Raw genomic sequence first — 12,135 nt, 5'->3', positions numbered from 1 at the left:
TGCCGCGAGGCCTGATCGCGCCCTCCGCAGGCTGCATCAAGGAGCACCAGTTTGCAGATGCGGTGACGCTGTTGCTGCGAAGCATCCGGCTGTGCCAGGACAGAGTCCGGCTGGTGAACAACGCCTACCGGGGACTGGCCAGCCTCGCAAAGGCGTCCGGTGAGCCGGGGGTGGACCGGGCTACCCTAGGAGGTGGGGGGGGGGGGAGGCAAAACGCAACACGTCCTGTCTGCCAGCTGCCCACGAGCGAAAAACAGAACGGAAAAGTCAAAACGGGAAAAGGGCAACCTATAGTCCCATCATCCAGAAGTTGCTGTGGGGACTTTCCATGTACCTCCTGGTTTTGTGGGGGCTTTAGCCTCGTGCCGTGCTGTGATTCTCTCTCCGCGTCCATGGACACCCCGCCCAGGTGTTAGGTCTGCACAGGTGTCCCTACGGGCACAGCTTATCAGGACATCCCCGGAGACAGGTCCCCCCAACGTGAGCGCCGGCCGTTCTTGGGGGGCAGTGCCAGGCGCCGTGACGGACCTGTGTGTGAGGGGTGCTCCCGCCCCTCTGAGGGTGCGCTGGGCGGGGGGCGGGGCAGGGGCCGCCCTCGTTCCTGGAGAGGCTCCAAAGAGCACTGGCAGGGCAGGCCCCCCGACACAGGGTCTGTATCAGCTGCCGACCTCATGGCACGGGAAGGGGAGCTGGGGTCCTGAGGGCAGAGGCGACGACCTTGCTCAGCAACGGAGGAGGGGGTGCTCAGAACCCAGGGCCAGGGTCTGAGCGGGAATGGGGCTCTGCCCCCTGCTGGCTGGACAACTCAAGTGGGCCCGCTTGAGGGTGAGATCTCCCCAGGCTCCAGGAGGGTCTGAGGAGTAACACTTCGCAGGCCGCAGCCCCTCTAGAGCCAGGGCCTGACCCCTCACTGGGGGTGGGGGGGGTACGTGTGCCGTGTTGGCGCTGCGCCAGCACCCACTACAGGCAAGTCCTGGGACGCTTTTCTAGCGCTTCCCTTGTGCCCGCGGGCTGAGGCCTCTGACGGAGCCTCTTGCTGGGGGAGGGAGATGGGGCGTGCATTCCCACCAGGAGGAACCGGGGCCCGCAGGTGCCTTCGCGAGCTTTACAACCAGCGGGGCAACGCCGGCCTCAGGTTCCTCAGGCGGCAGGAAACCAGCCTCCTCTGCCAGCGGTTGAGGTCCCTGCTATCCTGAGCACCCTGGACTGCTGTCACCCCACTTCCTAGAGGACCCCAAGGCACAGGCAGTTGCAGGAAGTAAATCCTGCCCCCCCCCCCAAGAGCTGGCAGCACTGCAGGTGGCAATGCCAGAGGAGGGCAGCAGCGGCCTCAGCCTCATCCAGGACACGTACCAGCTGTACAGGGACGACCCGGAGGTGGTGGAGAACATCTGCTTGCTGCTGGCTCACCTCGCGTCCTACGGTGAGAGTCCCCCTTTCCCTCTCATCCCCTCACCCAGGAAGCCAGTGGTCAGAGGTGCCCTGCTCCCAGCCCTGACTGGTGGGGAGAAGAGAAGGAACTGTACTCCAACTTCCTGCTCGTTCAACAGCAGAGCTCCAGGCACCAGGCGCCGCACTGACTGCGGCGGTCGCTGGCTCCTGGGCCCCAGGGGCAGTGTGCGGTCATGCTAAGGCCTAAGCCCAAGTGCGATGGGGCCCAGCCTTGTCCCACTGGCCTCAGGACCCTCTGCTCTGCCCACAGATGACATCCTGCCTGAGCTGCAGGCCAGCGGCATCCAGCCCCTGGCCCGGGAGATCAAGGAGCGCTTCACCTCCAGCCTGGTGAGCACTTGGGGGGGGGGGGGGGGGGGGGGACACACACATCAGGCCTCCCAACTGCCTCTACAGCTGGATCTGGGTGGCACGGAGCCAGGGGCCCAGAACAAGACATTGTGTGCCAAGTAGACTTGACCCTGTGTATAACTTATTTATTTTATTTTACTTTATTTATTTATTTAAATTTATAGAAAGAGCTCCAGTGGGTGAGGGGCAGAGGGAGAGTGAGCAAATCCCAGGCAGGTTCCACGCTCAGTGCGGAGCCCAATCACACGACCCTGGGACCATGGCCTGAGCCAGAGTCAAGAGGCACAGGCTCAACTGACAGCCACCCAAGCACCCCTCTGCGTGTATGGTTTTCCTGACTCTTTTCCCATCTGCAACTTCACAGCTGTCTCCGGGCCCCAAAACCTAAAGGGCAGGGACAGACCTCTTCACGGAAGAGCAGAGTCGGTCACAAAAATGCCTTCTCGAAGGCTCTAAGAGCGTCCATGAACTCATGCCTGCTGCTCTCTTTCCAGGAGCTGGTTTCCTACGCAGAGAAGGTGCTCCTAAGGCTGGAGGCCGGCCCGCCGCCCGGTGCTGCAGAACAGTCAGCTCTGCCCTGAGGAGGCAGACACCCCACAGCCTCCCGCCTCCCCATACCTCCTCTCCTGCCCTTCCTTTCCTTGTCCAGCCCTGGAGCTGCCTGGTGAGCGGCTCTTCCCTTAGGTCATGGGAGGGGGGTGTCCCCCTCACTCACGCAGACGTGCTGGGGGCAGCTCAGAGGACCGGTGGGGCCCTGGGGGCTCGATTCGGCAGGCTCCACACAGACCTTGGCCCTGGACCCACCAGCGTGGCCCTTGTGGAAAAAGCGGCCCTTCCAGACCACCGTGAACGAGGGAAGTGTACCCTCCGCGCTCCAGCTCCAGTAAAAGCCTGTGTATTACATCCTCTCGGTGGGTCCGGGTCTTCCTTGTGCTATGTCAGCCAGTTTGGTAAAAGCCGGGGTTTTATGCACCGGGTGCAACCGGCTGCTCCCAACTCTTCTCACAAAGACCCTCACACCTGGGACACCCCACAGCTGGAGACCGGCACATCTGTCCCGACGGGCACACCTGGGACCCCCCACAGCTGGGGACCGGCACATCTGTCCCAATGGGTACACCTAGGACCCCCCCCCAAAGCTGGGGACCGGCATATCTGTCCCGACGGGCATACCTGGGACCCCCCCACAGCTGGGGACCAGCACATCTGTCCCGATGGGGAGGGGCACCCGTCTTTGGGGGGAATCACAGTCACCCAGCTCCGACGAGCTGAGCCTCACTTGCCACACTGCGAACCCTGACCTCAAGTTGAAACCTGGCGGGTGTATATATGGGGTGGGCGCAAGGTGTGAGGGAGGAATGGCACCCTCAGAAAATCCCCGAGTCCGAGGGCGGCTGCGCTGAACCCAGAGATAAGGTGAGAGCTGCGCTTACTGTACTGGCTGCGTCGGGCCTGAGTCCAAAATCTTTCTGTGACCTGTGACCCAAGGCACAGCGGGGGTCTGGCCTCCTCCCTGGAAGAGGCTACCAATCCAGTGGACGCTGGGTGCCTCTGGCCCCTGGGACCTGGTGAATCCAGCACACTGTGGGGATAGCACGCGGCAGGCAGCCCCGACTCGCTGTCAGTCCCCAGGACAGACCCCCACCGGTGCTGCCCACCCCTCGTGGGGGCGCCAGGTCTTGGATCGCAGAGGGAGGAAGCAGTCTCGGCTGCCCCCACACCTTGCCACCAGGACGGTGAACATGTTTCAACAGCTCTGCTGCTACGCGGAGACCCGCGCTGTCCTGTGTGCGGTCACCGCCTGCAGATGGGAGGCGCTGCTGCTGTCCGGGGCCGGGGGGCGCCTGTCCTGGGCCGAACTCTCCCACTCCTTCTTCACCAGGACGTACAGTCTCATGGCCGCCTGGGCATCCTGAATCTAGGGGGCCCAGAACACCACTGTGACTTTCCCAGCAGGCGACAGGCAGGGCGCATGCCACCCGAGCCCTTGAGCCACACCCCGGGGAGGCCGAGGAGAAGGCCAATCGGAGCACCCCTGTAGGGCCCCGACCCCAGTCGGGCTCTGGCAGCTCGGGTGCCAGCCTGCGGGGAAGAAAGGACCCAGGGCAGGACAGGGCAGGGACAGGCGTGCTGCCTCCTGAGGCGTAACAGACAGTGGCCGACGCAACAAGTGCTGACGCGACAAGTGCAGACGCGAGCGGGGCTCCGAGTGGACGCTGCCTGAGGCCTCCACGGGCCAGCAGCTTGGCGCCAGTAAGTACCCTGGTGACGCCAGGGCCCGTCACCAAGGCGGGGAACCACTGGCCTGGGCCGGATGGTTCGGAAAGGCTTCAATCTATGTGGGGGCCTTTTTCTCTTGAGGACTGTGCACGACATGGCAATTCTCTGTGTTAACGAGCACCCGGAATTTAACGACCGCTCTGTAAGCCCAGGGCGCCGTTTCATCTTTTATGGACCAGCGGCCTCCTAAAAATAAGTTGTCGGGGTCCCAAGAGAGCGCCTTGGCCGCAAGGTCAGGGATGGCCCCCAATCCTGAGGACTGTTGCCCCAGGACACTCACCGAACAGTGCTCTGCCTCCTGCACCCGGAGCCCCAGGATCCTCTCTGCAAGCAGCTTCAGAGACGGCCTCCCACTCTGCCAGGGGACAGTGGACAGCACACGGCCACGCTGGGGTGGAGGCCTCAGCAGGCTGCTCAGCGGGGGTGGGGAGTAGGGGGGTCACCTACTGAGCCCTGACCCAGGGTACTTCAACATGCCTTTCACCGGAAGTGCCGGGGGCACCGAGGGCACGTGACACCCAGTTCACCCGCACTGCGTGTCTGACGCCTCTGCACCAGACCCGAGGGCGGCTTCCTCTCACAGCCGGGGACCTCACCACAGAGACCAGAACAGCAGGCCCCTGGTTGCACTGACTTTTAAAGGTTAACGTTCACTGAATCTCTGGGGTTTTTGTTTTTTTAACATTTCTTTATAGTTTCAAAAGCTAAAAGGCCCCCCAAAACCTAACCAAACCCCTTTAACCAGCAAGCCACCAGGGCCCAGAACCGACAGTATGCGAACCCACAGAACTACGACGTACGCAGCCGTGCTCGCGTTAAGTACCTTCACTTGACTCCTGAAAGGTTTGTATTTCTGCGTGTCCCGAATCTTCTTCTTCGGGTGATCGAGAAACAGTACCTGGAAGAAGAGGACCCGGTGACGGTCACGGTGCTGTCAGCGTGCAGAGGTGGCACTTTCTCCCAGCAGCTTCCCACGAGGAGTCCTAGCGTGTAACACACACGGGGAAGCGGGTACTGATGTGAACTTGGACTTGGGAAGGAAAGCTCTCACGCGGACTAAAGACAATGCCTAACGGTAAGAACTGTGTCAATAAACACACAATCTCTGGGGCGCCCGGGTGGCTTAGTCAGTTAAGCGTCCTACTTTCGCTCAGGTCATGATCTCACGGTTCGTGGGTTCGGGCCCCGCGTCGGGCTCTGTGCTGACTGCCAGCTCAGAGCCTGGAGCCTGTTTCAGTCTGTGACTCCCTCTTTCTCCGACCCTCCCCTGCTCACGCTGTCTCTCTCTCTTTCCTAGAAATAAATAAAACATTTAACAAAAAAATTTTAAAAAAATAAATAAATAAAAACACAGTCTCCAGAACTGGAGACCGACAGCCGTCGGTTACCCGGCAACCACTACGCTCCTGTGTCCTGAGCGGGTGTCGCACCAGCAGGGGCTTCTGGAGAACGTGTGCTCCCAGCTCATCTTGCGACCCCAGGACGGCCTCAGCAGAGAGCCGGACACGAGCGTGCCCGAGTCCCCAGGGACGGTGCTGCCTGAGGAGACGGCGCGGCCCAGCAGGGAGGCGGCACTGAGACTTCCAGTCCTGAGCTGCAGCAGGCCAAGCGCCCGCCGTGAGTTCAGCGCTTCCGAGTTATTTTAAAAGGCAACAAAGACCCATGCTCAGCGACACCTGAAACCCCCGAGGGCTCCAGGGCTCCACGATGGGGTGAAGAGCCCCACGCGCACTTGGCCCGTCCCGCGGCTCTCCGAAGATCGGCCGGGACGATTCCACCCACGGCAAGGACGTTCCGGGAGCAGAGGCCGGGCACATGGCCTCCAGGGCACTGAGGTGGACCCTCGAGCTCGAGTGCCACCTGCTGTGGTGCGAGAGCTGGGGGAAGGGCGCCTGGCCCCAGGTCTGGGTTTGCACCCAGCTCTGCCACGGGGGCGCTGTGGGCAGATCACTCAACTCACAGAGCCTCAGGTCGACCCCCTGTTAGAGCAGGACCATCAAACGCCTCTTAAAGAACCGGAAACGGTCGACGCTCGGCCCAGGAAGAACCGGACAACTGGCATGGGGTGCTGTTTCCAGGGCCTTCCCAACAGAGATGCCATAAGTCCGAGTAATGAAAGTGCCTCCAGGACGCAGTGCGGACCATGGCGGGGATGCAGGGTGTGGGAGGGGGCCCGCTGCGGGGCTATGGCCTGCACGAGGCACTGGTACCTTGAGGTCGTTATGCAGTGCGTGTCCAACTAGAATCCGGCCCTTGAGAATGTCCGCCACTTCCTTCTGAATGACTTCCAGGTTTTCTCCTGATGACCAGAACAAAGAAGTGAATTTTAGCGCCTTGGGCCACGCCGGTGAGCCCCATATCACGCCCTCCATGGCCAGGATGGGCGCAGGGGGCACAGTGGCCTTTCAGAAGCACTCATGGCAACCTGACAGTCATTTTTACCGCTGAATCTAGTGAGAACCGGGACTGAGATTTCACACTTTCCAACTGCAGGTAAAGACAAGATGGGTCGTTGGCCGCAGACAGCGAGGAGTGCTCCCCCAGACACCCCTCCAGAGGCAGCCCCACCTGCTCTTCTGGCGGATGCCCTGGGTCCCCACCGTCTCCCGCCATGGGAAGGCTGGGAGCCACTGCGCCCGGCCCTGGACAGGAGGGATCAGGTCCAGGACAGTCCATGCCGAGCAGGTCCCTGCTGAGCCTGGAGCCAAGGGGCTGGTCAGGCCGGGGTCCCGCCTGGCTGGTTACTGTGCAGAGGGAGCCTGAGAGGGACAGGGGAAGGGCAGTAGCCTCGCATCTCTAACCTCGGAATCACCTGTGTGACTCCTCCCACACGGCCTGTCCAGCACACCCCCCAGACTCCACCTTCAGGGTGCACCTGGGGTGGGGCCACGTCCTGTCATCTCTCACAGCGCCCCACCTGTGTGACTCCTCCCACACGGCCTGTCCAGCACACCCCCCAGACTCCACCTTCAGGGTGCACCTGGGGTGGGGCCACGTCCTGTCATCTCTCACAGCGCCCCTCATCCCCCCCCCCCCCCCCCCCCCCCCCCCCCCCCCCCCCCCCCCCCCCCCCCCCCCCCCCCCCCCCCCCCCCCCCCCCCCCCCCCCCCCCCCCCCNCCCCCCCCCCCCCCCCCCCCCCCCCCCCCCCCCCCCCCCCCCCCCCCCCCCCCCCCCCCCCCCCCCCCCCCCCCCCCCCCCCCCCCCCCCGGCCACAACCAGGTCACCAGCAGCACATGCCCTTTCATCTGGCTTCCATCCTCATGGCCCGAGTCGCTTCTCAATCCTATAGCCAGAGAGAACCTGCAGACACCTGAGCCAGGCCTGTCACTGCTCAGACCTTCCCGTGGCTTCCCGACGTCCCCACGAAGATCCACGGGACCCTGCAATCTGTCCCCACCTTCCCTCCTCACCCCCACGTCAGCACACTCCCTGGGCCTCTACTGCCAAGTGACACACAGGTGAAGACACAAAGGCATCTGAGAGCCATCTGAAAACAGTCACCCTGGGAGACACAGGGCTGTTGGGACTCCTGCTGTGGCCTATGCTCCAGATCAGAAAGGGGACAAGAGGGAGAGAAGGGGGCGCCTGGCTGGCTCAGGCAGAGGAGCGTGTGACTCTCCATCTAGGGGTCGTAAGTTCAAGCCCCACTTTGGATGGAAACGTTACTCAAAAAAATGAGGTAATAATTTAAAAAAGGGGCTCCTGGGTGGCTCAGTTGGTTAAGTGTCTGACTCTTGGGTTTCAGTTCAGGTCGTGATCTCACGGTTTGCGGGTTCGAGCCCCGTGTGAGGCTCCCCGTGTGCTAAAAGCACAGAGCCTGTTTGAGATTCTTTCCCCTCTCAGGCCCTCCCCTGCTCACACTCTCTCTCTCCAAGTGAATATACTTAATAATCATAAAGAGGAAGAGAAGGGCCAGGCACGGCCTCTCCTGCGCTCGCCGGCCCGCGGACCCACCCTGCTTGAGGTTCTCCGGCCGGATCCCGCTGACTGCCGTCCTGTAGTCCGTCACCCGCTGGGTGGGCTTGATGCACTTGTCATAAACACACTTCCCGTACTGGTTCACGATGGACACGCGGGCGGCGATGCTCTCTTCCCCCTTGGGGCCCACGCCCACCATCTCACAGTCCATGGCTACGGCTCTAGTCAGCCTGAGGGAGACAAAGTCCCGTCCACTCAACACCACGGACCAACAGGCGGCCCCTAAAGCTCCCGGCTCCCACCACCACGTGGAGACCAGCTCGGCATTCAGGGCTCCTCACAGGATGGGGCAGCACCTGCCTGACTCCACTAGGGGCGCGGGGGAGCTCCTGCCCGAAACCCTCCCCCTCCCCTGCCCGGTGCCGCCCTGCGTACCCGCCGAAGGCCTGTTCCTTCACCAGCGCAACGCTGCTATCGCTCTGCCCCAGCTGCTTCCTGGCTATCCGGGCCGCCTCTGGGCCCAGGGCCGCCTCTATGTCCGCTGGGTCGACGTCGTCAAACCAGATGTCTTCCCTGGAAGGCAGAGGGAGTGGGCTGCGGGTGCCACTCAGTGGAGGGGCCCCCGTGATCGGGCCCACACCGCCACTCCCGCTGCTGGATCAGCGCGGCGCTTCTGCCACTTTTAACTGGGAGACGCGCTCACTACCCTGACCCAGGAGCCACAGAGAAACACACAGAGCACAGACAGGCGCGCCATGTGTAACGGCCGCTGGCATTTTCTTCCCAACTGAGAAAGCAGGAAGCTTGTCACCGGACCTTTAGGAGATGCACATAAAGGCACCGACTACAAAATGGAATCACAGACGCCCCCTACCCCTGGTGTCTTCACGCCAAACCCTCAAAGGCGGATGCCCACGGCCGGACAGATGCGCCTGCCTGGTGAACTGCCTTCTGGACGCAGCCAAACATCACCTCCTTAGAAACCACTTCCCAACACCACTGGGCCGACACGCTCCATGGCCATGGGCTCCCGTGCACTTCACCCTCATCGGATTTACCCTGCCCACACCCACAGAATTACCCGCCTAATTCCAGTCTGGCCGCCTCTCCGGCCTGCCTGTCAGGCTCGGGGTGTGGGCCCTTTGGTGACTGCCGGTTTCCAGAAAGTGTACCCAGCACAGTGACACGTGGCCGGCACTCAAAACGCTCTCTCCTTGGAGCCTTCTGGAACTGTGCCCTCAACCCGCAGGTGACTCGCCACCAGCCTGACTTAGGTACGCGCGGCCTTCCGCCGAGCCATTTGGAGGCGGCCCCTGGACCCCGCTCCTCCCCGTGGGAGTGACCTCCGCAGTTTGTTGAGTCACCAGCAGGCGCTGGGTCAGCACTTCCCATCTCACAAGCCCCCCCCCCACAGGTGACCACACTGACGCTTGGGACAGCAAGAACCTGCATCAAGGCACTCGACTGGCAAGACGCAGGAATCGGTTTCAAACTTGGGTCTTTCTGGCTCTGGCGTCCATTACCCCACAAGTCTTCACGGAGGCCTAAGTGCCTCGCTGTGCTCTAGGCCCTGAAGTTACAGCGCTTACCAGCAGGCCCTGCCCTCATCACGCCTCCATCCTGGGGGAGACAAGTAAACGACGACACAGCACCCGGAGGGCCCTCCCCCGAGGCCGCCAGCCGCACCAAGGGGTATCGGCTGGCACACACCACCAGTACTCACTCGGTGGGCGGGACTGGGGTCAAGGCCACAGTCACCTCCTTAGCTTTCGGCTTCCTGCGCTTGATGTCTCCTCCTTCTGGAGAAATATCATTATTGGTCCTTTTCTTGCCTGCCTTCTCCCCATGCTCTGCTCCGCTGACCTTCGTGGGAGGCGGCGACCCGGGACCAGAGTCCCCCACGGCCTCTGGGGCCGCCGTTTCCGTCCGCATCTCACTTCTCTTTGCTTTATCTCGGGTGGCTTTTCTGTTCTGTTGGAGAATTCCGGGCTGCTGTTTGGAATCCGTCTGAGAGATAACCAGAGGCTTTTCCGGGGCCTGTGTTTTTTGTTTCAGGAGCTAATAGGACCCAAGACAAAATACACAACATGTTTTAATTTGGAAACCACGCATGAGAGATTGAAAAACCTTACGTGTGTGCATATCCACGAGTCAGTCATGTCTACGGGCACTTCCCACCAGATCAGTGAGATCCATCATCTGACAGTTTGGGAAAAGTCCTTTCTCCTTCCCGCCTGGTAACTTGTGGGGAGACGGTCTTCTCTGCTCATCTCATTACAAGGCACGATCTGATACCTGCTGCCTCACCCCTACAAAATTTTAAACTGCTGTCCAACATCTTCAGTGCCTACCGAATGCCTGAACACAGACCTCTTCACCTGGCCAGAGGGATACGAGAAAGCTGGTCTCCATTCACTGAGGGCTCGCGTTCCCCAGACCAGGCCAAAGAGCTGCTGCCCTGGAACGCCCTCCTTTACGAACCCCTCTGTGTGCTGCGAGGGTCTCAGGAAGGGCTGTGTGTTCAACAGAAGAGTTTTAGTCAAGGCCACGGCGGTGAAGGGCTGCCAGGAGCCTCAGACAGGAAGGGCTGGTGCGGGGCTTCCCCTTGAGCTCCAGCCCCCAGCACGACTGCTCTTAACCGCAGTTAAGACCCTGGGGTGTGGGTTTCTACTTACTTGTTCCTGCCGCACTTAACCAAAGAAGGACTTACTTTTTCGTGCGATGTACAGGAAACACAAGGTTTCCCCCCTAATGAACCTCCTTTCCACTGACGCGATTTTGCTTTACCTCCTTGAGAGAAAGAGGAGGAGGAGGAGCCACGGCCCAAGAAATCACCCAGAAGCCCGGGTTTGCCCGAGGGAGCCTCCTCAGTCCTGTCCGTCCACACAGGCGGTCAGGACCTCCCATCCAGAGGCACTCGCCGTGTCAAGAGGCTCAAAGCTCTTCTCTAGCCCCCAAAACTGTGGAAGACTCTGAAAGTCACTGCTAGCTAAGAACAGAAACTCTGCCTCGAAAGTGTGAATCTGCACCCCGATCTGCCACGTTTTTACCAGCTCTGTGACACTGGGCCAAATTCCTCAAGCTCTGTGCCTCAGTTTCCTCGCTTGGAAAACAGCGATGACAACAGCAGCTTAACTTCAAGGAAGGTGTAGACTGAACTACATGGAACAGCACTGGGCAGAAAGGAACCTCCATGTGGGTGGCCTGGGTGGCTCGGTTAAGCGACCGACTCTTGATTTCGGCTCAGGTCAGGACCCAAGGGTTATAGGATCGAGGCCTGCATCAAGCCTGCTTGGGATTCACTCTCTCTCTCTGCCCCTCCCCTGCTAACGGTCTGTCTCTGTCTCAAAAATAAACAAACATAAAAGGAACCTCCACGAAGGCACCGGCCACCAGTGAGGAGAAAGGCAGTAGGACACCACGTGGGGTTCTGAGCAGTGGCTCTTGGTGTGGGACACCCGGTTCTGCCCCGATATTTTCTCTAACCTTTCCGGGCCCCCTTCCGCTCTGTAAAAGGAGCTGACAAAGGCGGCCCCCGCACAGCGCTGGCCTGGGGGTTAAACAACACACGTGTAGATCACGCCAGAGTCCGCACATGTGAAGAGATCAGTACCCCGGGGGCAGCTGCCATCAAAGCTACTCACAAACCCCAGTTCTGTCACGCTCCCGCGGGTTCGCTGTCCACCTCCACAGGCTGTGCGCCCGCGAAAGGTCTGGGACTCCCACGTGCCTGCCCAGCGGCCCCTCAGATCCCACCTGCTGCAGCGCCCTCCAGTTCTGGGAAAAGTCCTCCGGCGCCTTCGGAGGTCGCACCACGACGTCGCCGGGGCCGCCGCCCGGGGTCTTGCTTGCATCTCGCCCTCTGCTTTTCCAGAATCTCCTCTTCCTGCTTTTCTTCCGAGCTAGCTGCTTGCCAAGCCCCGGCTCAGCCAGGCGGTCGCCCGGGGCGCGCCTAGGAGTCAGCGCCTTGGCCATCCCGCCCCCCGGCCGGGGTCCCTCGGGCCCGGAGCCGGGCTCTGCCCACCGAGCGCAGGCCCAGGCCAGCCCCCAGCTCCCCGGCTCGAGAGACACCAGCCCCCGGGACCCCGGAAGCGGCGCCGCGCGCGTCCCGGCACGCGCGTCCCGGTCTCCGG

The 12,135-nt window shown here is 61.5% G+C and overlaps 2 protein-coding genes across 4 annotated transcripts in view; one reads left to right on the top strand and one right to left on the bottom strand.

Moving 5' to 3' along the window:
• STKLD1 (serine/threonine kinase like domain containing 1) overlaps positions 1 to 2,711 on the top strand; it is a 22,477-nt gene extending 19,766 nt beyond the window's left edge. For both annotated transcript variants that reach the window (XM_039255169.1, XM_039255170.1), the window contains 4 exons: positions 31 to 159; positions 1,283 to 1,423; positions 1,703 to 1,782; positions 2,298 to 2,711. In XM_039255169.1, coding sequence (XP_039111100.1) covers positions 31 to 159; positions 1,283 to 1,423; positions 1,703 to 1,782; positions 2,298 to 2,384 — 437 coding nt within the window. In that variant the 3' untranslated portion in view covers positions 2,385 to 2,711. The remainder of the gene's footprint in view (positions 1 to 30; positions 160 to 1,282; positions 1,424 to 1,702; positions 1,783 to 2,297) is intronic.
• On the bottom strand, positions 2,698 to 12,135 carry REXO4 (REX4 homolog, 3'-5' exonuclease). Of its 2 annotated transcripts, XM_039255172.1 has the most exons (8): positions 11,759 to 12,133; positions 9,726 to 10,060; positions 8,438 to 8,575; positions 8,039 to 8,232; positions 6,294 to 6,382; positions 4,907 to 4,981; positions 4,364 to 4,438; positions 2,698 to 3,721 (listed from the first exon to the last, which is right to left on the bottom strand). In XM_039255172.1, the coding sequence occupies exons 1-8, from the start codon at positions 11,975 to 11,977 to the stop codon at positions 3,566 to 3,568; spliced, it is 1,281 nt and encodes a 426-aa protein (XP_039111103.1). In that variant the 5' UTR covers positions 11,978 to 12,133; the 3' UTR covers positions 2,698 to 3,565. The 2 variants fall into 2 exon arrangements, 1 of the variants encoding a protein (XP_039111103.1); XR_005532257.1 differs by lacking the exon at positions 2,698 to 3,721 and having other exon boundaries at positions 4,414 to 4,438; positions 4,907 to 5,066; positions 11,759 to 12,135.

The sequence above is a fragment of the Hyaena hyaena genome, unplaced genomic scaffold, assembly GCF_003009895.1.
Source record: "Hyaena hyaena isolate Hyena2069 unplaced genomic scaffold, ASM300989v1 scaffold_511, whole genome shotgun sequence".
Lineage (NCBI taxonomy): Eukaryota > Metazoa > Chordata > Mammalia > Carnivora > Hyaenidae > Hyaena > Hyaena hyaena.
Note: the sequence above shows the minus strand (reverse complement) of the source record. Positions and strands in the feature narration are given on the sequence as shown.

Coding starts and splice junctions, on each gene's coding strand:
- REXO4 (XM_039255172.1), bottom strand. CDS start 11,977: ATGGCCAAGGCGCTGACTCCTAGGCGCGCCCCGGGCGACCGCCTGGCT. Junction 4,982..6,293: donor CACTGCATAACGACCTCAAG/GTACCAGTGCCT, acceptor CTCTTCTTCCAG/GTACTGTTTCTCGATCACCC. Junction 3,722..4,363: donor AGGAGGCAGAGCACTGTTCG/GTGAGTGTCCTG, acceptor TGGGCCCCCTAG/ATTCAGGATGCCCAGGCGGC.